Here is a 27,307-nt window from a genome sequence, read left to right as displayed (position 1 = left end):
GCTTGTCCCAACGTAAATGAAGGTGGGGGTGGTGCTCAGAGCTCAGGAAAAAAACGCCGACTGTCGACCCGGCGTTGCCGTTTTACGGAGCGGCGATGAGGCCTGCTGGGGGCATGTCCTCAGGAGAGACTCGTGTTGCGTGCAACATACTGTACTGTACTCCGCCGAGGCTGCTGGTGCAGCGGAGGATCTATAAATAGCTGCCGCCGATAACCGGGGGACGGCAACAAAAAAAGAAGCGTGCCGCTGCAACGGCTTTGAAACGGACCCACCGGGCCGGTTGCCGTTTGAAGACGCAAGCGGGAGCGGGAGCGGGAGCGGAGGGGGCGGGGTTCAAGGCTCCCTGTCAGCCCGGGCCTGAGCACGCTGAGGCTGCTCTGCTTTTAAGAAGCACAGCGGGCACGTGAACAAACAAGATGTTCTGTTTCTGCAGCCTTTTGTACAAATCCTAGTCACGCTTTTGATCCAGCGTGTGAGGAAAAAGACCTTCATGGATGTGGGGGGGGGGGGGGGAGAGAAGGCTTTTCTTGCCTGTTGCATCAAGCTAACCCAGTATTTTGTTGGAGCGGCCTACAAACAAATACACAAGTGATTCAAGATGAATGTAGTTGCTCTTCTTTCTCTCCAATCCTCTTGGATTAAAGGCAAACGGTGACACGTGAAGCACGTTACTACTTTCCCATCTGCTTTGGCGTTTTTGTCAGAGTCGCTGTCGTCGTTGAAAATGGAGGCGCGTCATTTAAACGGCTGCATTGCCTCAGTTGTTTTTTTACTATCGTACCACTTCAGCGAGATGAGCAATTTGACATTTCGAGGCACGGGCGGATGATTTTCAAAATCAAACGGCTTTCGGGCCCGATGGGCCGGCAACGCGTGCCCAAACAGTCATGTCCGCAGGAAGAAACTAGCAGGGTAGGTGTCGCTTTCGCCGCATGTAAGCAGGTTCGCGCTCCAGCTGGCATGACGACAAACGTGAGGCTAAATCCTCTGCTAACGCCGCGCCCGCTCCGGTGGCGGTGAGCCAAAGCCTTGTTGTGCCGCTGGACATCTGTTGTCAGTGGCGCGCGCTTTCTGTTGTTCCCGTTAGACCAAACGACAAGCAATTTAATATCATTTCTTTTTTTCTTTTTTTTTTGTTTCATGATTTAGAAATGTACCAATGGCCTAACTCGCACGTTTTTCCGGTTATAAGCCGTTGCCGCTTTTTGTTGTTTAGTTTTTTTTCTCCTTTGTGATCAGAACATGTTTTGGCCATGTTTTTCCATTTCAAAATTACCAGCGGATAAAATAGCAGATCTTGCGAAAATGCACTCTGCGCCGGCCAGGCGCTATCCTATTTCAGTCACAACTTCATTGACTCTCCACATCCTTTGAAGAAAAAGTCAGACAATGTAACATATTGTATGGCAACCCTCAAATCGCAACCCAGTCCGGCATACCGCCAGGAGTCCAGACATCACATTGTCAACCATTGCCGAGTAAGCCACACAACACAGCCATCCACATTCTGAACTCCCAACAACAGTGGTCCATGCCAAAATTGGTACAGAACACACACGCTGATGCACTTAATGCACGCAAACACGCTCAAACCTGTTGTGGCATTTATCATGAAAGCACAGTTGGATTCAATGTGAATGTCATGATTTTTCATTTATTCCTTACTTTGTTGATGGCTGCGAGCAAGTTCTAAAACAAACATACAACCCAAGTCTGACTAAAATGTCTTTTGGTTTCTGGAATGGATGAATGAAATTCCACTTCATGTCAATAGCTGGTATTGATTTGATAATAGGAAGCTGAGTTCGAAGCTTGGTCACGGAATCAATCCAACACGTCAGTCAAGGTACCGCCGTCATGGGCATGATGTGTTTGACTAACACGCACTGTCGTTGTTCTCTTTCTTGATTTCATTCCCTCAAATTCACCTGCTGGCTGTCAAAGTCGGCCTCCGTTTGCCCCCCCCCCCCCCCCAACCATGCACCGGTCCTCCAATTCACGAACACCCCATCACACACACACGCATGCACATGCACACATATTTGTGCTTGGCTCCCAATGTTCCCATGTGGAATTCTACCAATCCCTCCCCCTATCGCACACACACACACATGCACGCACAGACACACAGTCTTGTTTCACCATAGCAACCCCGCATGTGTGTTTTCACATGCGCACAGACGCCCGGTAATTCCATATTTACCACATTGCCTCCCTTTTCACATCCCACTCGCGGCTCCTCCTCTTCCAGAGTTCCTCCAGGAATGTTGGCGGCGGTTCAAGAATCCTAAATCATCTCCAGGCTGCCGTTGGGGGCGAGCTGGGCGGCTCGGGCCCCCCTCGCTGCACGCCTGTCGCCCCCACACGCCAACACTACTCCCTCCTTCCCCGGCTTCCAGAAGGGACTGACAATCACAACTCTGACCTCCTTTCCCAGCCCCGCTTTCCTACACCGCCCCCCCCCCCCTCCCTTCGCCCTCAACTTGACTCCTCTCCGTCTTCTTTTCACCACCTGATAACGTGTCAACTGTCAAATAATGGCACTTTGACTTACGAGCGTAATTAGTTCCATGACCAAGCTGAATTGACTTCTATATCAAAAGGGTTTCCCCCATTGAAATGTCCTGACTCCGTTCCAGCCGCCGGAAAAAAAAAAAAAAAAAAAAAACACCCTTTGCTGGTGCGTTACTTTTTTTTTTACGCTTCGACAGAGACTGTGCAAAAACAACGTGAGCACGTCATCGTCACGCTGGATTTCTTCCGAACTTCAGCTCTTTGCTATTAAACACCCGCCAACCGCCCCCGCCCAAGACGGCTCATTCGGACTCGGCGGTATTGACACGGCGAGAGGATTTACTGCAGCCACTTCTCCTGCTGCTTGTCAGCCCGCCAAGGTCTTGCAACGCTGCCATGACTCTGTGGCCTGCTAGCGAGCGAGCAAGGGAGGGAGGAAGGAAAGCGAGAGAGAGAGAGAGAGGAAGGTAGTAGAAGTTGGCCCAAAGACAAACTTGGCGCTGATCAGCTGGGAATGCTTGGCTTGTCGGCCTTCTTGCTCTTGTCGGTGACTTGCAGCTGGACACTTTGTTGACGACTGCCTTGAAACCAGCACCTTTAGCTTTTATTGACTACCGCATGCTCGGAATGGCTCCCTCTCCCACTATAGCGGCTTCTAGCCCTACCTCGTCAGATGGCCGTTTTGTCGTGCTGTTGTCGGGAGTAGAAACCTCTTCAATCTGATGTCGAATGGCACTTCGGATTTTATCGCCGGTAATCAGCCCCCTTCTCTGACGTTCGGCCACGGCAGAGTGATGCTGAAAACGAGATTTTGGCCGTTTCCGCGCCACCCCGCTTTGAATTGTGTGACGAGTAGAAACATTGTGGTGTCGTCGTCTTTGATTCCTCACGGGGGAGCTGCCGTTGGAAGCGTGAGAAAGCCTTTTGGTGTTTGCATCGCCGCTCATGTCCCGTGATACTCATGTGCTCGGTCGCTTCGAGAAGCTTTCGCTTTGGAACCTTTGTGGCTCCTCCTTGTGATTTGTCCGCGGTGAACCGGAGGGATTTGACATGACCAGAATGTTCACTTGCGTGTCCGTGGCTGGGCGACATGGCCGCCTTCTTTGCTCGAAAAAAAGCAAATGACAATGACATTGTTCAAAGCTGTTTTTCACGTTACCGAAGAAAACAAAATTCCCTATTCAGAGCCAACCATCAATTTTGGAAATATCTGTTAATATCCATCTACCTGCGTCCTCACAGGCAGGCACGACCAAATTTTATAATTTCCCACGGCGCACCCGATGAAATCAGCCTCTGACCGGTGAATCGATTGCTTGTTGATCCACTTTCCTCCATATGCGCTTACATCATAAGCAGCACGGCGTTGGCTGGCGCCGAGCTAATTGCAGCCGGGGCAACGGTCCCATTTTCTTTCCGCCTCGTTTGCCGCGGCCTCCTCGCCCTCCCCCCCGCGCGTCCCCTTGAACCAGGCGACCCATCGACGAGGCCTCGTGTCTCGCGGGCCCGCCGCCTTTCAATCTTCGTCAGCGCCTCGCGGGACTCGTGCGCCGGATGGCGTGCGCCGCGGCACAAAACAAGCGCCCTAGCGACACTCGGCGGCAGATTGACTCAAGGAGCCCAACTCAAGGGCGTTTGGACTCAAGCTTGTGAGGAAGTGGCGCTCGGTGCGTTACTGGAGAGTCCACGTAAGAACATTTCCGCACCCGGGAGGGGAGAACGCTGAAAACTGGTTCCGAAACCGGTTTTGTCTTGAATGTGACTAAACAACTAAGGGTAGCACACATTGCTCGCAGATGTGTCGTGTTGTCACGCGCGCTCTCTTGTTTTTATCCTCTCGGGATGGACAGTGGCAAAGATGTTTTCAGGCCAGCGTCCTCCCATGCGGCCGGCTGTCCTGCCGCCGCTGTGGGCCTCCAAATCCTCCGTGGGGAACACTTGCCAGCAAGGGGGGGGGGGGACAAGGAGGACGCACGCAGCATGAAAAAAACAAGGGGGCGTCTCGCGTGACAAGCGGAAGCTGTAATCAGAACGCTTTTCCATCAAGAAATAACAGCGTGTGATTTTCCTCTCTTTTTTTTTTTTTTTGAGCTCGCAATAATTGCCTTGGTGCTTGTTTGGACACAAAGCGGTACAGCGCGTGCTAGTTTCCACTCCGCAAGAGCCCGCAACGAATTCATCAATTCTATTTCAAATGCAGACAGAAGTCAACTTGTGGGGATTTCTTTTAAGCGCCACACTTCTGAAAGCTCAAATGACGTGCGCCCCCCCCCGTCCGCAATGGCCTTGCGGTTCATCGTGACTGAAAGCACACCGCGCTTGCCGTCACCCTGCACTTATCATTCATATTCCGACAGACTCAAAACAATGAACAATGGACAGTCGAGCGGGAACACTCCAAGATGCCCCCAGATGGTGTCAAAGCGCGGCTAGTAGGAAAGTAGCAATCAGTGTCGAGGAAGTACCTTGAGACTGATGATCTGTCATTTAAAAACAATCACGAGTCTGCAGTTTTATTCCAACTTTTGTGGCAGCAGAAAGAAGACGCAAATAGAGAGAGAGAGAGATCAATTCGGCCGTGGTTAATGTCTTTATTGACTTATTTGGTTGTGATTTCGGGGACTGACTAGCAAAAATGTGCCTCGACTACAGAATGAATTTAATTTGTTTGGAATCCGATGTCGTGCACATCTGCAGCCCGTGCTTCGTGGCAAATAAAACGGCCGCAGGCAGAATTTAGTGGGCATTTCGAAAATTTTCTAATTTTAGTTCAGGGTTTTGGACCGCGCCCCATCATGCTCCAAAAATGAGTTTGATTTGAAGCAATTGTGACGACCTCCTAATTGGACTGACGCGGCTCTCGCGCTACCGTTTCCCCGTGCGTCTTTGTCGGGCCGCAGGGGTGCTCGCGTACAGCTAATTGGAGGCCCGCCTGTGGAATTTGCCGGCAACAAAGGCTTCTATTCATGCCGGCGGCGCTCAAAAGGTCGCATTGGCGACTGCGGGCGCTCCGAGGCAGCGAAACGAAGGGACGTCTTGGCTTTGAAGCGAAATCTTCGTCCGCCGACACCCGAGCCGCTGCGCCCGCCCTCTGCCGGCGCGGCCGTGCGGCGCGCGATGCTGGATCGCGGCCGGTCTCTGTCGCGCACCGTCAGCGCAGCTCGCCAGCCGATCTCGGCCGACCGCGGCCTGCTGTCCTCGCGTCGCAAGCGACCCATTTTGGACGCCAAATGGCTCGCGCAGCTTGAATGCATGTATGCTCGCTGCGGGAGTCCGGTTGTGTCTCACCGCGACCGTGATGCGAGCCTCTTTGGAAGTGTTCAGGCCAAGGCAAGAGGAAAGAGAGTGACGAATAAAGGTGATGAGTCTTGCTGTGGGTTTTACATACTCGAGGTGCCCACGTCGCCCTTTGTCACACCCACCCGCCCTCACAATGCTCTTTTCGTGTCCCGCAGGGTGGAGACGAGGCGGACCGTGCCCCGCAGGAGGCCCGAGGAAATAATTAGCCGCGCACGCAATCAGGCGCGACATGACCGGTAGGTGGACCGACCGCAATGCGCCGCTCTTTGCAACACTTTGTTATGCTTCCTGTTATGTAGATTGAACACGAAACACCGAGTGCATATCCTCGCTTAGTGTGTTGAGGTGAAATAAGGTGTAAGATGCCAATTGGATGAAATATAATGTGAAAAATCTGACGCCCCCTGCCCCCAAAAAATACATCAATATAATGGAAAAAATACAACAGTTTTTGCCATTTTTTTTCCTTTTTCTTTTCTTTATTTATGTCTTCAGTTCAGTGGACATTGTGCTGTTCCTTCGAGTGTGTGCGCGTTGGCCACCAGGGGGGTAGTGGAATGCAAACAATTCATATTTAAGTCCCCCTTGCTTACAAGGCCCGATGTGACGTTTCCTGTCATGTGTTAGCATTAAGCTAATGGATTTTAAAACAAAGTGATGTGATTGTTTTCAATACACGAGTGTGTGTTGGCAGTTCATTGAGATTTGCTTGCGGTTAAAAAGGCCATTGCCACATTCGAGCCTTGCAAAAAAAGGGGACTGGGTCAACAAATAAACAAAACACAAGCAGGGCATTTTTCGGCTCTTTTTTATCTATCTATCTATTTATTTATTTTGTCCTCCCCGCACTTTGTTCTCTTGAATATTTGCCTTCGGAGGCCGACGAGCTTCCTTGCTCATGTTGGAGCGTGGCCGGGATGGCACTGCCAGGAGAGGGGGGGGGGAAAGAAAGAAGGAAAGAAAAGTCCCCCTTTTGGCTCTTGATGGCTCGCCAGCTTCCGTTACATAATGTCACTCGTGCGCTTGTGGACAGAGTGATTCATGAATGTGGATTTTGGTGCTTTCCGCCGAGCGGAGGAGCGAGCCACTAGTTTCTGTTTCATCGTGTCCTTTGTTGTTATGAATAGAATCAAGTCAAGATGGCCCGGTCCCCCTGCGAGGTTCAAGCGTATTTGGGTCGCACGGGCAACTTTGTCTCCTCCTCGGTTAATGCGAGAATGAGCGCCCGCTCGTGTGTCGCTATAAAAGTGAGCCTTGACTTTTTAACCCTCGCGTATGGAAGAGCGACGTGTCGCCGGCAGACTTTATTCGTGACATCACTCGTCACCGGAAGCCGCGCGTTGCTCTGTCATGTCGCGACGGGCCGCGTGCAAAAGCGCCTCGCCTGCGGCCAATCGCGGCTCGTAGCCGTCGGGCCTGCCTTTTGAACTTTCCCCCGGCGAAACGTCTCGCCCGGACGGCTCATCCGGCCGCACATCTGGAGGGCGTAATTGTGCTTTAATCCCGCTTAAGTCCCCGAGCGGCGCTCCGGTAGCGGCGAATGCGAGAGTCCGAGTCGACTGGACAGATGTCGAGGGACTCGCTGTACTTGATCCTCGTGGAAAAATGTGTCAACATGGAGGCCAGACGATGAAAACAAAACGCTCGCAAAGGTCTTGACGAGCTCACGTCGCTCGCCTGGGGAACCTCGTTGAGACAAAAGCGGGCGCAGGCATTTCATGACATTTGCGTGATATTATTTTCCAAGTTCCACTTGACTTTTTAACAGTCACTTCTGCTTTTAGAGCGCGTGCGTCTTCGACGTACTTTGTCCCACTCACGGTTAGTGTGCGCGCGCGTGTGCGCCGATGTCAGCAAGCGGCGGTCCGGCACCAGGTGAGATTTACGAGGTGTTAAGAGCGCTCGCCTGTAGCCCACTGCGCGGGGCGGGCGGGGGGCCCTGTGAGGCCGGCGATCACGAGCACGCTTGCGCCCCTTCAAAGGCGCCTTAACCCCCGAAACCTTCCAAGTGTTGGCCTGATGGCTGCCCCCCCCCGGCCCCGCACTGCCTTCTCGAAAGGCACCTTCTCAAGTATCCCCTCGCTACGCCACCGCCAACATGTTCTTTTTTTCGGCCGTTCGTCTTCCCACGAGGGACCAATCGGCACCTCGATAAACGTGGGCTTGCTCGATTGCGTTTTGTGGGGAACACCCGAGCGGTTATTTTTAAACGACAGCCTGTGGGCGGCAACACCGATGACCACAAAACATGGAAACCTTCAAAGACTGTACTGTTACTTTATTATTATTATTTTTAAACCATTGAAACGTGGTGCAATTATCAGGACTGCCCCTACTTGTTTGTGGAAAACGGACAACAATCGCCGGGACTCATAAAGTCAAATTACTAAGTCCCGGGAAGCAACAAGTCACGGAAACCTTTTTTTTTTCTTCTTCTTCACTGAGTTTTCAGCAGTGATTCATAACAAGTGTAAACATATTAGTGCTCTGCGAGAAATTAAATGTGCCCTGGGAAAATGGGGGGGGGGGGGGCTAACAAAAATCTAATCTGCGCTATACCAGCAATGTATCGTGACAGGCAGAGCAATGAAATGTTCCACCACCTGTTGCCATGCTTACAACAGAAAAACAGCCCATCAAATGAGGATGCCATATACTGCACGATTTGTAACCTTTTTTTTTTTTTAGGGTGGGGGGCCTTCCGTGAGATGGCTGTCATGTAAAATATGTGCCTTGGCGCAATGAAGGTTCGGAAACAATAGCGTACAGTATGGAAAAGACACACGCGATCTTTTCCACCTGTTGACTGTCGCGGGAAAAGAGATTTTCCCCACATTCCCCCATGCAACCCCCCACCCCAAGTTGTGCTCTGCCAGAGAAGCTGTTGACTGCTGCAGCTGCATGCTGTCGTCTTCGAGGGTTGGGAGAGGTATTTATGGGACATGCAGGATGAGGGAGAAATGAGTTTGAAAAATTCAATTGCACCAATTGCTGCACCGGCGAAAAATAGATTTGTCTCATCAAATCAGCCCCCCCCCCCCAATTGGCAAACTAGTTTGCGTAGCATTTTGCTAAATTTTGACTTATTGGAATCTGTGTGTGTGTGTTGTTGTTTTTCCCCATCTGATAAATTGACTTTTTTCAAATGTTTTATTTTTTTCTCTCGTCTCCAAAGACTTCTACCGAGTTCAACAACAACATTCACATGTCATAAGACTCTCCAGAAATGCCCCGATGCAAAACTCTTCATGTATTTTTTCCCTCAGCTGCACGCTTGGGATGTTTGTTGATTTGACTGGCAGCCAACCTGCTGGCGAGTCCCGCTAAAAGCTCGTTGCCGCATTTCATGTCAATATTGACATTTCTGTCACAATTCAAATGCAAATATCGCCCCGGGCCGACTTAAAGTACACTCGGCGGCTCCGGAGCGCTCTTACGTTTGAACTTGGTGTTTGTCGTACATTTAGCTTGTCGTGTTTTGTCAACTCTGGCCAATGACACACCCCCGTCATCAACATGGATGTGACTTTCGCTTCAATCGTAACTTGGAATTTGCCTCACCTCCGCCGACAGTTTTTACGGCCCAAACGGCACTTGGGCGCCAGTTTGGATGGCTAGCCAGAAGTTTCTGGGTGCTAAACACTGAACCGGAGCGCGAGCGGCCCTCGGTGTCAGCGTTGCTGTAGCTGGACGCTTTGTAGACGGTCATCGTTGGCGCTTTGGTCTGGCGTTTCAGTTTCTCGTGAGTACGTGCGGTCTAGGTGTTTTCGCCGCGTTGTCATCGGACGCACGGATTAGCCCGAGCCGCTAATGCCGTATCAGATGCTCGCCGTATCCGGCTGTCATCCCAGCTAACGAGCCGCGCGCCCCCGCTGTCCACAGCTAATCGATCACGGCGGACTCGCCGGCCGTTTGCTCGCCGCTGTCCCGCAAGCGTTTTAAGCTGAGATTGAAACCTATCATCGGCGAGAATGTACCAGCGCGTCGGCCATCGCAGCTGTTTATCGGCGCTCGAGGGTATTTGCAGCTGCCGCGCACGAGGCGGCCTCCGGTTTGGGTCGGATTAAAGAGAAGACCCCAGCGATGAGTCGTCTGTGTTCAAATAGGAGTTGTTTGGAGGTTTAGAATTGCCGTAACGTCCATTCTCATTTCAGTTAGCCTGTTGATGGCGTTTCCCGTCCGCACAAAGCTATTTTGGAGTCAACTTCAACTGGAAGTGACCCCAAAAAAAACAGCTTGAGGCAAACATCTTATTTGGAAAAGTGTGCAAGCGAGTCTTTGATTGTTGTAGGATAGTCTTCCATTTTTTGGCAGTGAGACTGAGCGCAGGTACTTTGGAATATTTTGTTTTCATGTGTGTCAAGTTTTTCTTCAATTGGGCTTTGTCCAATGTTATTTTTAGGGTTTTGAAGCCTGCGGTATGATGGGTGGCGAACCACAAATCTGGACACCCCAGACCGAAAACAACTTGGCGGGGGGGCAGCAGGAAACAAAAACACTCATTAAGAAAAAAATATAAAAATAGGCATAGCACATTGCAATGCGTCACATGACAACAGTGTTTTTCTCCATCTGGATTTTTTTTTTTCCCCCGTAGACACTGTGTGCAAACTACTTGAACAAGTCTTCAAGTCATAATTCAAGCACTTCTCAGCGCCGCATGACGTCCTGGCGCGCGTCTTTGCTGCGGTTTCCCTGCTGAGCTCGCTTAGATCGATTGCTTCACTTTCTCGCTCCGCATTGGAAGAAAGGCCGCGCTTCGTCGTACGCCGTCCCTCGAAGCCGTTTGATCTCCCGAGTAGCCGCCGAGATGTTTTTCGTCGCCGCGTGAGGTCTGGCCCGCCGCTCTCCGGCAACCGAGATGTTAATTTATCGGACGATAATTCTTGCTTTTATTTCCCTCGGCCCGCCGGGTTTTTCCTTTCGAGAGCAGAGACTCAGCCCGCTGCCGCAAATTCTTCTCGAGTCATGAGATGGCACGCAGAGATGGCACCGATGATAATATCATCTTCGAGCCCGGTCCAGTCTGATCACGATGATCAAATGTGGCGTTAATTGTCAAGACGAGACTTTTTCTGTTTTTTTAAATTCAACCTGGAAATTGACGAGGTCGCCGGTAAAACGGCAAAGTCAAGGGAGATGACTTCACCCCCCGCTCCAGTCCAGATCATCTTTCCACAACGAGGCGACAGCCAAGAAAGACTTCTTAAAATGGCCCTCGCTTCTCCATCGGGGTTCACTTCCTGAAGGCGGACCATCGAGTGGACGCACGTCTGCGCTTTCTCCCGTCCGTCAGCTCGTAAATGTCATCGCGGGGACGGATGAAACGCCGCCCACGGGACTTTTATCCGGCCCCCCCGCGGGATCTTGGGACTCTGTTTTCTTTCAGTAGCGCTTTGCGGATTGATTGATAGATGGAGAGTGTGAGCGTTCATTAGAAAATAGCTGGAGTCAAATGTAATGATGTGGATTATTAGAGCCCACCCACAGCATGAGCCCGCCGCTCGCTCTATTTGTTTCGAGAGTTAATTATGCGGGCGCACATCTACACACAAACAGTCCCCGCAGAATCGTTTATGAGGCGAGCTGCGGGGCTTTGACTTCCTGCGTTTACCATTTTCTCCCCTGCCCGTTTCCTCACAATCCGCTACATTTTTTTTGAGGGGTGGGGGGGGGGCGTTATTCCAAACCTCACCATTCCTGAAACAAAATGCATATGTGAGATTTTGAATGGCGGCCTGGAAACGCACGACGGGGAGCAAGCCATTAAAGTGGCAGGGATGTTTTTTTTTTTATTATTCCAACCATTTTTCCCCAGCGTTAACTCGCATCAAATCCCGCAGAGATATACATGTACAGTATATCCATTTTTTTTAGGTCCCTTTTGTCAAGGCATGTACAAATACATAAATAACAATTCGACGTGCTAAATGAACCGTGAAACTGCATGGGTTAGGGTTCGTAAAAGTCACTAAACTGACAATACTGTTTGCGGCCATGTTGTTACTGGTAGCAGTACGACGAACATTTTTTTTAATTGACCAGCTGGATGATCATGACTTTTATGACTTTGTTTAGTTGCGTGATTCAGCAGAAATGGCATGTGCATCGTGGCTTATGTTAGCATGCTTAGCAACATTTTCCAAAGCAACCCCCCCTCCCTCCCCTCCTCTGCCTGAAAAACACTTTAAATAGATGCAAAAAAGGAAAAACACAGCTTCGGGCTGTTTCACTAAAGTGACTAAATGTAAGGTGACGGCCTTTAATGTAGGCGAAAGCGCAACGCGAGCCAGCCAGACTCTGCTTTTGGACTTTTTACTGCCATCTAACTGGATCATTTATTCATTTTTGTTCCCCACAAGACAAGTGAATATGTGCTACTTTTTTTTTTTAATATAAGAGCAGTAAAAGATCATTTTCATGTGTCTTGTCAATTTATTTCCATTTGAGGTCGAGCTTTAAAGGCCTCTCGGTCGGCTTTTTGGAGTTGCTCAGTGCTGATATCATCAATGTGTCAGTTTGGCAATTAGTCGTCCATCTCTCATGATCTGTAAAAAAACGTCTCTGTTCACCACCATCTTTCTCCTTCATTTGTCCTCGGCGACGCCCGCCCATATTGGCCGATGTGAATTTTCGTGCTCGTCGGCTTCCCTTCTTTGTTCTTTTATTGTGAAATATGACTTGCCCCGTGTGTGTCTTTAATCAGCCGCTGACATCCGCCTGTTTGATTACTTTCTCGCTTCTTGTGGCAGATCATTTGTTCTTTTTATTTTTCTTCTTCTGCCAGACTCTTTTTTTGGGGGGGTAGGGGGGTGGGGTTTCTCAATTGCTTTTGTTCTTTTGTTAAACTTTAAGATACATGAATGGTAGGTCCACTCTAAATTGTTCACAGATGTGACTGTTTGACATCTTCCGCCCCCCCTACCAGCCCCATAGATTTTTCCAAATGCAATCTGAATTTTAATCCGAGCTTGCCTGAAAGGTCCTCTTCACCACAAAAAAAAAAAGTACGAGCAAAATACAGGGGGAGTCATTAAATGAGGAATACAGTATCTTCGCATTTTTGCCTGTGCCGTCTCATGGGGTCATTTCAAGATTCTCGGCACTGTCCCCTGCGGATCGCCACAAAATGAACGTGGACCGCAAATCATCCAATTTGATTCCTGCTGTGGCAAAGCCCTGTACGGTCCATCCTCCCTTGCCACTACACACGACATCGGAGCGAGTCGATAAATGTGCGACCTCCTTCATTATTAGATTGGTGAACTACGCATTACACGGTAGTTCTTCCTCATCATCCCGCGGAAAGGTTCCTGCAGCTCCAGCGTGTCCCATTCATTTTCCCTCCTGGTTGAGCCCACCTCAGAGAGAGAGAGAGCAGCTTTGACTTCCCTTTTTTAAAGCAGATTGCGACGTTTCACATTTGACTCTTTTGCGGAAATGATACTACTTACTACTGAAATGATACGCATGTCTCGCTCTTGATGTTGGAGAGGAAAAAAAAAGTGTGAGAGCGAGAGACTGGCTTTTTATTTCATTTTTTTATTTGTACACCAGATGGTGCTGCCCCCCCCCCATCGCCCTCCCCCTCCTCCATTCAGTGGGCTGCAACATTTCACACCTTTGAGTGTTTTTGACATGGGCGCCTCGCGACTGAAATGATAAGCCTTTAATTCATGGTGGTTGGTGTGTGCGTTTGCACATGACCGGCTTAACGGAAAGTCTGCGAGCGCGTGTGACCGGCTTTCCATTTTCAAAAGTCATATACGCCATCTGGGGCGAGGTTTTCCTTGATTCCAAGCATGCATCAAAATTTCACATCGTCCTGTTTTAGTGCTTTTTCGACTGAAATATTTAGCACGCGTCGCCGCGTATTCATTTTTCTGACAAATGTATACACCAGGTGGCACTGCCCCCCCCCCGCCCCCATTCAAAGCTGACAGCAAAATGTTTCATCTTATACAATTTCACTGCCTTCTTGTGTAAATTGTAAGCATGCATCATTGATGTCCGAGAGAGCGTGTGTGTGTGTGTGTGTGCGCGCATTGCTTTGCTGGGGAGGGGGTTAGACCCCTCCCTCTGTCCGCCGTGTTGAGCTTAGCCTCTGAAGTCTTTCGCTTGCCCCTCGTTAGCTGCAGCACCACGAGTTTCAACTTCGTGCGCCCATTGGCCGACGCCGATACATAGCCCCGACACACCCACTCACACACCAGCCTCCACCAAAAAAAAAAAAAAAAAAACCTCGCTGAGGTTGCTGGCACGAACTCCTTGCTGGCCCGTCTGGCTGGGCAATTAGAGGCTTGGATGTCTGTTACGAGACTGTTCATGCCCGCCCACGCGCGCGCACACAATTAGACATCACGGGCGAGCATTGCCTGGCGCGCTCCAGCGGCCATGTCAGCGTGACATGAAAGATGAAACGAGATCAAACGGTATTAAATCAATGATACTGACCGAAATGATGACAGTTGCGTGGATATTTTGTGTTTGGCAATGCGCCACTCGCACCGATCCAAGTTGAATTCGGTGGCCTGGTGGTGAAGGGCTCCTCCCACGGCAGGAATATTTTTGCAAATTCTGCAATTGCCGTAATTGGCATGCAAAATAATGTCATTTCCAAACATCTTAAAATCCTCTCGGAGATGTTCTCGAAATGTTGGCTTTCCATCCCTCGTGCCCTCTCACATGCGCTCCGGTAACCACAGACGGGAGGGACGATGCCCTGAGGGACACTGGATTACAACCTCAATGCCGCCTTTAGCTTTGACTCATGAGGCGGCTAACGACGTAGCTCGCGCACAATGTGATTAGCCGGGGTCACGCAGGGGACGCGCGTGTGCTCCCTTCAGTCGCGGGAGGCGGGATGACCCGGGTCCTTTCTCCGGAGTTGCCTTCGAGGTCCCGCGTGACGCTGATGTCTCCTGTCTTGACGCGAGCCGTCCACGTCTGCTTATGTTAGAGGCCGCTCGGTTCACCCCCGCCCTTGCATGTGCGTCTGACACAGATGAAGGCACGCTGGCTGTTATCCAGGTATCTATTTAGAGTTCGCGTCGCGGCGTAGAAGCGCGCAGCGCCACCAGAGTGAGTCACGGAGCTGATGATGCCAACACGCTTCATGCGCCAGTGCATGGATTGGCCAGGCCCGCATGATGGCATGCCGCACGCTTGCCGCGGGCGCTTTGACGGCACTGTTCTACGGAATTGTATTCAGTCATGGGTGGGGGGGAGGGGGGGCGCTATGGTACGGGTGTCCAACTGGAGGCCCGTGGGCCAGATACTGTGACCCGAGAAGGCTTGCCAAACTTGTGCTTGTGACTTATGGTGCGGACTGAGACACCGGTGGCAAGTCATCAAGTACTGCTGGTTTGAAGTAGATTTTTCTGGTGTCTGTACTGCACAATTCAGTATTTTATTTTTAGGATGGCTTTTTACGATTTATATAAAATGTATGTGCGTGTGTATATATATCCACGTATGTGCATTTGTGTGTTTATAGATGTGTATATGAAATAGATGTGAGTGTGTGTGCGCCAGGGTCTCTCTCTCTCTCTCTCTCTCTCTCTCTCTCTCTCTCTCTATATATATATATATATATGTGTGTGTGTGTGTGTCGCTTGAGGACACAGCAAGGCAGAGCTTGTCCTAACTTAACTTCCTCAGTCAGACGCCACTAATCCAGAGAATGTTCTGGCCGGTACACGGACTATTTGACCCTCCCCTCCTTACCATATAAACACACACACACACACACAGTACAGCAGGTGTGTCTGTTTGTGCACTGGATGACCCCGAATGTCTTGCTCTTGTTCTGTCAACACAGCGCTCACATGCGCTAATGCATGTGCGTGCACATGCGCGTGCGCGCTGTGTGCACGCAAGCGCACACAGCGCTGGTGTTTATCGTCTGGGAGAGGCAGCCCGTATAGAATTCCCCCTATATGCCCCCTCTCGCCTGTTATCTTCCTCCGCCGCCAGCATCTATCTTCCTCATTTATCTCCGCCGCCCGATTGGACGATTGTATTGGCCGCCTGCGATTGGTTGAATCGACGCCGCGGCTTTACTGCCCAAACTCGTCCTGCCTTTTCCACTTGACTGATTAACCGACTGAATTGCTGAAAAACAAAAGTGGGCAGAAAGCTTGGAAAGAAATTGTCTTTGCTAATTGCCAGAGCGCTCATCTTCGTCGCCTAATAACAATCATGAATCAGCAGCCCCTGATTTCTCCGATGGATAATCTCTTTTTTAACATCCACCAACTTAGTGCCGGGAAAAAAAAGTTATTTCATGGCATTAATGTGCACACCTTGTTCGAACTGGGATGTGGCTTTTTGGATGTTGGAGGTAAGCCTTTTTTGTTTTTGCTTTCCAGCACAAGTTGGTGGCAACGGTGTCGGTGAGCACAAAGTGGAGACAAATATGAACCGTTGCAAATGGCAGCCGTTGTTAGCTCATAACCTTGAGGCGTTCCCGTTCCATCCCAAAAGACAAATTTGTCAAAATGGCAATTTAAATATGGTCTGGCAAGACGTCTTATTGACAGTGAGATGTAAATTTCCACTGCAATAAATCCACTCGACTGAGCATGTGAAGCAAGTGGTCTGTCTCTTGTACGGACGGATTCTCAATGTTCTTTCGGGTGGCGTAAGAAGGAATCTTCAGTGATGGCGGGCGGCGTCCGCCCATCGCATATTTCAGATGGTGTTAGCCATCGACATTCCATACATTTCCTCAATTGCGAGCAGAGTCATTCTCCTCTCACCCCCTGTCAACTTTCCGGATCCGTCGGAATGTTTCACAAACACTTGCGGCCATTTGAAAACGTCCTACGCGCTCTCATTCTGCTCCGACGCCAGCACCCTCAACGTTCACCGCGAAAGTTAAGCTTTCACTTCGCCCGGCACGTTAATCCCCGGCCTTCGCCCCGAAGCTGCTCCTGAAGTCTTCGCGTGAAACCTTGACACTGAACCTTCACCTTGCACCTCCACCCTGAACTGCAAGCCCGCAATCCTGACCCAGAACCTTCACCCCGAAGGTCAACTCTGAAAATGAAATTCTGAAGCTTGATACTTGACCGTCATCCCTAACCCGTTCTTCATCCTCCATTTTCCATTTCCATTTGAAAAATGGACCCTGAATCTTGACGCTGAAACTTTCCAACTCAGAGCTTCACCCCGGGCCTCCGCCTTGAATCGTTACTTGAAACCTCAGCGTTGGATTTTTTTTCCCAGTCTGCACCCTGGTCCCCCAAATCCGCCCTGAATCTTGCCGCTTAACCTTGACCCTGGACATTCCCAAGCCATCCATCTTCACCCTGAGCCTTCCCCCTTCACTTGACCTTGATCCCTCCCTTTGGACCATCCCATCCGTCTCCTCCGAGCGTCAAGTCATCCATACCGCAGCCGATCGGACGTGTTGCGTGATGCCGGACCGCGCCTGCGAGGTTTCTGTCACGTGTGCGACCGTGCGGAATGTCAAAACGGCTTCTTCTCATTTCTTCTCTTCTGCTGTTTCTTATCAGCGCTCCTCTTGGGTTCCAGTCCAAAGACGGAAAAGTTCTTGATGTTTTCTGACGCAAGCGGGTCTCGGGGGGGGGTCGACGACCGTGTTGTGCTCTTGGACACGCATGTGTAAGGCACATGTATGTGTGTGTGTTTTACGTGCATATGCATATCTGTGTGGGTGTGGGTGAGTTGAAGACTCATCACATCTTGGACCACACACGTTTACAAGGATCCGGTGGCCGAGGGGGGTGGGGCCCTTGGGTACCCCAGCCCAAGTCTCTGCCAAGAAAATCACCTTCCAGTCCATTGCCTCCACCTTTCTGAGCACCTCTGCACACGAGCGTGCGTGTGCACCCCCCCCCTCCCTCCAACCCCCCTCCCACGCCACTTTCTCATCTTTCATAGATTCTTCTGGATCCGCTCAGGAAAAAGATGGAGAGTATAGCGTGTGTGGCTGAGGGGGGCGTACAGGGGCCTCACCAGGCTTGAGCATACCCCTGGGTGGGCGTGCCGGAGGGGGGCAGCAAGTGACCGCGCTGGTGTGTGTTTGCGGTTTCTTTACCTTTTTTTTTTTTTTTTTGGCTCGTTACAGAGGTGGCCGAGATGTGGTGATGAATGGAAACACTCGAAAGGAGGTACAGAGAGGTGACGTGAGCCGTTTGCGCGAGTGCGCGCACCTCTGCCATGACATGTGCGTCTCCCCTCGAAGGGACAGTCGCTCGCGCCGGTTTGGTGTTGACTTTGCTTTCAAACAACACAAAAATGTCATTTGCCCATCGTCCCCTCCCCTTTTTACCTCTTGATTTGTCCAATCCCGCAGCCCTTTACCGTTGCTCGATGTGCAACCGTAGCACTTTGTGGTTCCATAACACGGGAGGGTGATGACAACACAACTTTGTCCCCGCCCTTTGACCGCATGTTGACAGTTTTTCCGCCATCCCGCGTCTGCTCTTCGAAGGCCTGCCAGCTAAATGGAGCCGCCTCAGGTCGGGGGGGACGCAGAGAAGTTGTGGACAGCTCCTTGGGAAATGTTGCTGCTTTTTCTGTCATAGTGGATACATTTACATTTTTTTTTTCCTTACTGTTTTTGGAGTTGTGTTGACCCACAGCTCCTTGCACAAAGTGCAAACTCCCCGGAATGCGCGCACGCGACTGCATGCGGCTTAGCCTGCAAGGTGCTAACATATTCAAATGCTCACATTTGTCTTGTGGACGTTAGCTAGTTGGCGAGCTACGTTGAAGAACGTTTGCGGTCGCCCACGCGACCAGTCGGGCATGATCGATCGACTGAAAGGTCAATCACCCGATCCGTAAGGCTTCCTGTTGTTTCACTTCATGTGAACAAGCAAAGATGGATGCGCTTTATTTCGGCCAAACTATTCTGCTGCTGCGATGCAACTGCGAAGTAAACATGTGAAGATCATGTTTTTGAAGTGTGGTCACGCTTTAATTTGCCTTCAAAACATCCTGCTGTAAATGTCGCTCCTTTAAATTCGTTCAGTCTGAAAATATTAGCAATGGCTTCAATTGACTTTTTTTTTTTTTAAGTTTTCCCTGAAGCCATTTGTGGGGCATAAAAAAAATGGAGTGAAAGGGACGACGGATGAAGCGGTTCATCAAATCCCAACGAAGAAACTAACACAATGGCTTGTAACATGTGTTCATTGTGCTTTTGAAAGTAATGAAAGGCCACGGGCGGCACACACAAGGACGATGATTTCAACAAGATGACACAAACAGCTGAGCTCGGACGGAAAAGGGAAGCGCAGGGAAAAAAAAAACCTGAGCGGTGTGTACGCGACGGGCGCCGGGAGCCTTCAAGGAGCAGGAAGTGAGGCCCGATTAGTTTTCCTCCGGCGCGCTCACGTTCTTGGCAGAACTTTGGCTCGGAGCGGCGGGAGAGGGGAAAGCTTGTGCACTTTTCCGTGCGCTGTGGGTGTGGAGCCAACTCGAGTCATTCGGGGACACGGGTCCACCCTCTCCTTTTGTTTGCATTCCCCCTCCGCTCCCCTAAATATATAGGGATGGAAAAAATGTGTTCCGTGCTTACACTGTCGCAACAAACGGGACAGGAAATGTTTCAAGCAACCATTTGGAGTGCCGTGTGAATGTCAAAACAAGCGAAACACTAACACGGGGCCCAATTAGCCCCTTTCGTCGACTTGAAAAGCAGACTTTTCCAACACATTGCATTTGAAGACGCTGCAACTCAAGTATTCTCTTGATTTTATTGCTCAGCAAGTAATCCGATTTATTTTGCATGATTAAACACGTTGAGATAGTCTTGTGAGGTGCACTCCTTGTTTTTGTTCCCTGGGGGTCGCCATCCTCACGTTGGTATGGTATCTGTGACTTTTCAGTGCGGATTGACTTTCCGAGGTGGGGCCTGGCCCGGTGAGTGATGTGGGCGTCAAGAAATGAGAGTGTCGACTTGATGGGCTGTTTCCTTCTGCATGTTGAGCCTTGGCGTTTTGCGAATCAATGTGCTCTTGGCGTGTTTATTTGGGTCAAGTTTTGGATGAGCGATGGTAGGCTACATTGAGTTAGCATAACAGACATGTCACCGATTGTTTTTTGGAATCCGGTCATCATATTGTTGTCATGTTATCCCGAAAAGTTTGCAACCTGTTTTTAAATCACTGCATTGGCTCCACCTGAAAGGACGCCGTGTCTTTGGCAACATTATTCCTTGTCACAGCCAAACCAAAATGTTCAAATTGGCACTGAAATTGTTGCAGGAGTGTTCAGGAAAAGTTTCCAACACTTCCTGTGCTTTTGCGGACTTGCCGCTTCCTCGTTGTGCGCAACCGTGTGAGCTGCGCGTGTCAAATGGGGACTGCTTAGAGTGAAAAGAAAATGAAGCAGCCATACGTTTACACCATCTGAACTCGCCAGGCACACACGCGTTTGAATCTGTGTGACTTTCAAGAAATTTCCTGCTGGAAAAAAAGTGCTGCCACATGCCGGCGACTCTCATTTCTCTGAGTGTTTTGATGACGCGGCGCTCTTAAAACTGTCACCGGCGCTCCGCCGCGGGTTTTCCTTCTCTCCGTGCGTCCGACCCGCTCCCTTTTGTCGAGAGCGACCACTCTGGGACGCCGTCCAACTGTGAGCAAAGTTAAAGAGTCGCCTCGGGCCTTTATATTTACGAGCCGAGGACTTGCCGCGAATGACAAAGCTCTCAAAAACAAACGTCTGCACCGACGGGACGCCGAGTGACCTCTTTTCTGTGCCCCATATAGAATGTTCTACCCTGCATGCCCTCCGTGTCCTTGGCTGCCACGGGGCCTCACTGTATACACACACGCACACACAGAACATGATACAAGCTGGACCCGCAGGCACCGGGTAAAAATTCACATAGCTTCATGCATACATTGCATGCATGGGCGGCACCGACAGGAAGTGAATCGGGAGGGAAATGGACAAAAGTTTTGAGACACCCACAGGAAGTAAAAAGTGACCAGAAATCCCGGCACATCGACAGGAAGTGGAGTTCGGACCCGAGTAATGAGATGCAGTGATTGAGAGGGTTTTTTTTTCCCCTCATACTTTATGCCCACGCCGCTTCACCGTCCTCACCCCGCCCCCGAATCAAACGTTGGCCACTTGGAGCAGCCTAATAAAGTCTCCCCTGACAGCCATTAGGTGGCAGGGAGATGAAACTTGATCTTTTGGCCTTTTACTGAAGGGGGCGCGAACATCTCCCCCGCTGACATACGTGCCCCGAGAAATACCCCCCCGTTCCTGTCACACTAAGCGGAATCTGCTTCTCCTGTCTGCGGCAACCAAACCCACTGGTCGTTATTTAGAAGAAAAGGAAAAAAAAAGCAACGATTAGAAGAGCCGGAAAAGTTGTTCAATATAAAATGGCAAAGTTGGCAACAGCGTCAGGGCTTGTGTCCCAGCTGTTCATCTACAGCGGGTGGTGCGCTTCGAACTTGGAGAAAATAAATAAATAAAAATCAACCTGCCAAATTAACCCCAAAGGATCACTAAACTGGACGAATCAAGTCGTGAGGCGGGGGCTGCTGCTTTTCACAATTGGCTCGCTCACTCGTGCTAACTTTGAAGTATTTTGAGAATGTGTGTCAGCGTGCATAGTTAAAGGTGAAGCCTGCTGCGGGGAAAATTCCTTTCTTTTTTTTTTTTTTTTTTTTTTGTAGGCCCAATTAAAAAAAGCGAGCACAAGAAGCCCCCGCAGCATGTGGAAAAATGAATGAAATTCCATTTGGATGCATTGTCAACACAACCGCATTGTTTCCTTTCCTTTTTTTTTTTTTTTTTTTTTAGGTCAAACTTGCGCAAGCATATGATTAATTTGCGTCAGAATGAGCCTGTCACCGCTCTGCATTGTAATATTGTAAACAGATGTGGTCAACACATTTATCTTCATTAAATATGACGCCATGCGCTCCAAAGCACAAATCCATAGCACGCTTTCGAATGAAGATGAGCACAAAAACATCTGGGCGCCTTAAATCTCCTCTCATCGATTTTGCCTTCATTCCCGAGTTCTCCTTTCAACTTTTCCTTTCATGCCCTCACCCACAAAGAGTTTTTTTTTTCATCTTCATTTCACCTTCGCACGTGTGAGCCTTCCTCCGTTGTTGCTCGTTATCTCGGCGCATTCTCGCTCCAGCTTGAGGCCAAACCCTCGTCTCTCCGCGACCTTGGAGCGGATGAGTATTAATGGTGACGTCCACTGCGAGGGGGGCAGACGTTCAAGGACTCCCGTTGTGGTGGAAAGAAAAAGTTCTTCCCAGAATTAGCGGCTGAGTTTTTTTGCGGAAAAATAGTCAAGTTTCTGCGTCCAAGTTGCATCCCATTGAGAATGACGCGAACATTCTACCAGCTATTTGCTTACGTTTATTTGTGGACGCGTCCTAAAATACATTGCAATTGGACTGGAGATTTGCTTTGAAACGTGAAGGAAACGGCCAGCGTTCCCGCTGTGCCCACGCCGCCCTTCTTTTCGGATCTCCGGCCACAACGCTAGAAGAACATTCGCACATCTATTCCGCGGAAATCTCTTTCTGTCAAGCGGGAACAAAGATGCCATCTGTCCACCGTGCTCTCACTCTCCCGTGGCGATAAGTGGCCGATTGTTGTGGCAAACGCTAGCGCCACGCGTAACGCCGGTCCGTGCCGTCGAGAGCGGCTCTTTAATTTGGCACCCCCGTTAGAAGCCGGCCGGCATAGATTGCAGCCCCCATTAAGCTTCTCTCATTTATCACCTGCCCTTTAGCGTGCATCATGAAATTAACTTTGACTCACGCTTGAGCTTGCAGGGGGGGAGGGGGGTCGTACTGTTGTTCTTCCATCCAGTTTACCGCAGCCACGATACCGCATGCCTGACTACATTGCTCACGAATGAAACTAAATGAGTCGATGTCTGCACCAGTACATGTAAGATCGCAGCGGATACATTGTTTTTGTACAACTTCCAGCCACAACTTGCTGAAATATTGTGAAACCCGTCACTCCGCAGGGGTCAATCATTGGTCCACTCATGTTTCGCGTAGACCACCGCAGGAAATAGGATCATGCGGTGCAATTTGATACCAGATTGAACAAACCACATTCAAATCATGACTGAAAGCGCACCTCTTTTGACAGGCGTGTTCAGTATAATTGGTGCACACTACTTTTGTCTTGTATAATGTTGGTTCTTGTTTTAATATATTTACATATACATGACGATGCTGTATTGTAATCCTTCTTTTTACATTGACATTGTTCACTTAATCCTGTCAGGTGACAATGAAAAGTGACGAAAGTCAAATGTTGTATGATTATGATTATTATGATTATTCATGCGAATGTGTTCTGTTGTCTTCCAGGCTGGATCGCCCTTCCCCCTCTTCAATTTTGAGGCCCACCATCCAGCCCTCCGCAACTTCCAAATTGTCAAGTTCCAAGGTCGCTCATCCCGCACGCCAGGAGGGGTCCGGTCCGTTCCCTGGCGAGAGCGCTCCCGCCCCCAACCCTGCCCCCTCCACCCCCCGCCCCGCCCCCAGCCCCGCCTGACACGACGGGGCCTGGACCCCGCCATCTTCCGGCACCCGACCCCCCCGCAGCGTCGAATGACAAGCGTGCATCCGAGGGCGGGGCTTGCCTCAGTCTCTCGTGATTGGCTGCTGGATGGAATTGAGGTGAATGGAACACATGCCCAAGGAGCAAGAGCCTAACCCACTCGAGGGCGAAGAGAAACGGTGAGTGAACACACGGTGTACCTGTACGCTCACACCCACGCGCCGTGCGTGTCCTCGCGCCCGGACCGGCCCATCAGGTCGGGCCGGTCCAAACGCAAAGAGACGCAATGTGCCGTGATCAATTATGAGCCACCCTTTGATGACAGATTTTTGCGAGGAAACTCACGAGATTTCATTCGGAGCAGCCCTATCAATTCGCCCTTTGTTGCGTTCTCATGACTTTTGTTCAAAACTGACAGACACAATTGCATCGACATCTCGCGGAACTTGACACACTGTCCCGGGTGCTGATATCAAATGATGTGAACCCGTTGCACTCGCGTGTACTCGGGGTGAGAAGATGACATTTCGAATCATTTGGCTCCAGATTTAACTTGAACACGAGAATTGCCATTTCATGTTCCTGCTGACAGCAGCAAAGTTGTCGCTCACAGAGCAAATACGGAGCTCTCGGCTTATTTGTGCAGCATAAACTGCCATTTCAAAGTTTGTTTTCCATAAAATCACCCTGATGTGCATAGGTGTGGTTACCCCCGCACATTTTGAGAGACTCACCTAGAAATGTTTTCATTATTTTTTTTTTCTTTTTTGTTCAGGGTGGCTCTCAAATAATTTTTTTCCCCAAAGCGTGCGCTTGTCAAGCTCAGTGACCTTCACTTGCGAGCTAAACGTGGATTCTATTGACACCTGCATTTAAAAAAAGAAAAAGAAATGTAGCGGCAGAGTGAAATTTATTTTGTGTCACGGGCACCGCCGTTGCCTGAGCACACCCCAAATCTTTTGTTGAAGTTCAACAGCTGGGAGCCGTTGGTCGTCACGAAGGCGTGAAGACGTGAATCAAATGTAGTTTGCCTGCCTCACGTGCGATGAAGTGAGATCAGGACTTTGGTCTTCCTGGTCCCGTTCACTTGTGCAGATGTGTGAATGCGCGCCGGTCACACAAGTGTAAACACGCTTGAGGTTTTCCTTCCCGCGAGGACATCTTGTCACGGCGCGCTAACGGGCATTGTTGTGCGTCGCCTTGGCTGTGGATTGTGTGACCGATTACATCACGGAGGCTTTGTGCGGCGAGGGGCTTGAATATCCAGTGGGGCCGTTCGCTCCGGGCGAGCGACTGTCAGCTGTGAATAGAGGCTGCGTAATAGAATGGACCGCGCTTGCCGAGAGGCAATTTGGACCTGGGGGGGGGCGGCACCGGCCATTTGCCTCATTGGCCCACTGGCACTGGAAGTTAATTCTCGTGCGACTGTTCATTTCATTTTGAAATGACAATGTCAACATTGTGGGACTCTGGTTTGGGGTCTAAACGATGATGAATCCAAATAATCGTCGAAGAATTGAATCGATCGCTGCACCTCTACTATTGGCGCCACTGATGTATCGTGACAGACAGAATAAGGAAATGCTCTTTCAGCAGACGGCAGAAGTTACTTTTCAGTGAAACTGCCATTCGTTCAACGGAATTACTTTTTTTTTTTTTTTTTTTTTAATCGAGACGAGATCATCATCTCGTTTCGGAAGCTTAATTTGGTAATGTTGCATGAGATCTCACTCGTGAACAATATGTACAGTACAGTAATTGTCATACAAGGCCAGCCTTATGCTTGGAATGTCACGCACCGCCGGGAGCATCAGTCATGGTCACATGTCTGGAACTTGAGCTTGTTGATTTGTTTTACTTCGATGGATATAAAAGAAATCCGTCAGTTGATGGATGAGGGGAAGCGCTGGCTCCATTTTCTAAATAATCAATACTGTACTGTGTTCCTCCAATCATTTTCTTTAATCACATGAAGGGTGAAGTCATTTGTAGTATTTCCTTTTTTTTTTTTTTGGGACATGGTCTCCCTATTTTGCAGATTTTTACCTATTATGGCTGGATCTGGAAAGTATTCCCCCCCACCCCCCGACCTCCTCAGGCCAGGTGGAAAATGGCGAGCGCGGGCCAATCGGGAGCTGGCGGGGGCGGAGCTTATTGGGAAGCCGCACAGGGGTGCGTGTGATGAGCGAGTTAAACTTAGAACAGTCGCTGCCACGGCTGCAGGGAAGTGAGCTTCCAGCGCTCCTCCGGGACATCGGATTGTTTGGTTTTGTTTGGATTTCATTTCATTGGTTTGACATGCACATCGTATCGCCTTGCTGCGTCACCAGGTCAGAACGACGACATTGTGCTTTCTTTTCCGCCTTGGTTGCACATCTGCTGTCACAACAGCTGTTTATGCATAAGTGTGTGCATGTGCATGTGTGTGTGTGTGTGTGTGTGTGTGTGTGTGTGTGTGCACTTTGACACTTGCGCGAGTTGAGCTCAGGTTACTGGGAGAAGACACGTGCAAGATCTATGACATATTACAGTGCGGTGTCGCAACGGCGTTGCTTGACATTTGGTGTGTTTGCGGAGCGCGGCCGTGACCCGACTTGTGACCGCGCGCATTCCACTGGCAGCGCTCTTTGGTCGTGCAGGCCCGCTCATGTTGGCCTGCAAGAAGCATTTGCTGTGCCCCAAACAAACGGCGTCTTGAGTTTCAAGACGAGGCCACGCAGACAAAAACAAAGCAAGTGGCAAAAAAAAAAAAAAATACAAACTCGGCACACGGCCAACAAACCTGGCCATCAGGTCACATGACCGCCGGTCACTCAAGGACACCGCGGGGCTGCGTTTCCTCCCATCGTCGTGCGCCGTCTCGTTTTTCCGCACGTTAAGCTTCTGCGGTTTCAGCTGAAGGGGGGGGGGGGGGCGGACAGGTTTCCGCAGGTGTTTGGCTTTCTGGAAAACTTCAAAAGTGCTTGTACTGACGCTGTCATGGTTCAGTTCCAGTCTACTGACAGCGCGAGTGGGAATGGTTGTCGGTCTTTCCAGGGTGGCCAAAAGTAGGTACACACTTTTTCGATGAACTTTTTGTTGTTTTTGTTGTTGTTTGACACAAAAGCACCACTCGGTAATTTCAGTCAAGAACAAAGAAAGTGGATTCTAGTGTTGGACCGGTACAGAAGGAAGGAAGGCAAAAAAGTAGCTCTGAGCAAAGGAAGAATGCAATGATTTAAAAAAAATTGAGGGTGTGAAGGAAGGAAGTGTTGAAGGAAGGAAGGAATGTTAGGAGGGAGATCGGGAAAGAAAGCACGTCATAGGAGGGAAGCAAGGCATAAAGCCCGTTTAGGATAAGGAAGAATGTCAAGAGAGTTCAAAAAGAAAGGAAGTAAAAAAGCAGGTGGAAGTGAAGAAAAGAAGGCTGGGACGATCCTTGACTGAAATTGGTCGGCTTGGGATTGGCTCCAGCTCATCCTGCGACCAAGAATGAGGACAAGTGTCCGCAAAGCGGATGGGTGGATGCACTTTTCCTGGCCGATTTGCTTCAGTTGCCATTTTCATGTGCCAAAATGCAATCTTGCGTATTTTCGTATCAAGTTGAAGTCGCCGCTTGTTTTCCTCGCGGCGTCGGCCGTGCTAGCATTGCTGAGATCATGTTTGGCTCGCGAACCCTGTTTGTATTTCCATCGTACTTATTTTAGGCCGTGATGCTCTCGGAGGCGGTACGTCCTCGCAAAAAAAAAAAAAAAGCACTAAAGTGAGACGCGTCGTCGCAGCCTGTTTTCATGCTAAATGGCAAGTTTGGCCAACAGATGGCGCCTTCTTAACAATGACATGCACGCTGATTAGGGGGCAAATTTTCAATATTGGTGTAATACTGCTGTGAATAAAATAACTAAGAAGCTAACTTATGCGAGCTAAACACGACTGAAATGTACTTTGGCTGTGATTCCTTCGCATACCACAAGAG

At 49.9% G+C, this 27,307-nt stretch overlaps 1 protein-coding gene across 2 annotated transcripts in view; it reads left to right on the top strand.

The window, feature by feature from the left end:
- LOC147190177 (thyroid hormone receptor alpha-B) overlaps positions 1-27,307 on the top strand; it is a 52,308-nt gene that overhangs the window by 14,734 nt on the left and 10,267 nt on the right. The window contains exons 2-3 of one of the 2 annotated variants that reach the window (XM_086137796.1): positions 5,970-6,050; positions 23,160-23,531. In XM_086137796.1, the coding sequence (XP_085993922.1) occupies positions 23,476-23,531 (56 nt within the window). In that variant the 5' untranslated portion in view covers positions 5,970-6,050; positions 23,160-23,475. Of the gene's footprint in view, positions 1-5,969; positions 6,051-23,159; positions 23,532-23,551; positions 25,683-27,307 lie in introns of those variants that run through there. The other variant, XM_086137795.1, reaches the window with a different exon arrangement.

The sequence above is a fragment of the Hippocampus guttulatus genome, chromosome 19 (assembly GCF_054856545.1).
Source record: "Hippocampus guttulatus isolate MCC_2025c chromosome 19, RoL_Hgut_1.0, whole genome shotgun sequence".
Lineage (NCBI taxonomy): Eukaryota > Metazoa > Chordata > Actinopteri > Syngnathiformes > Syngnathidae > Hippocampus > Hippocampus guttulatus.
The sequence above is the reverse complement of the archived record's forward strand: the minus strand, read 5'-3'. Positions and strand labels throughout refer to the sequence as shown.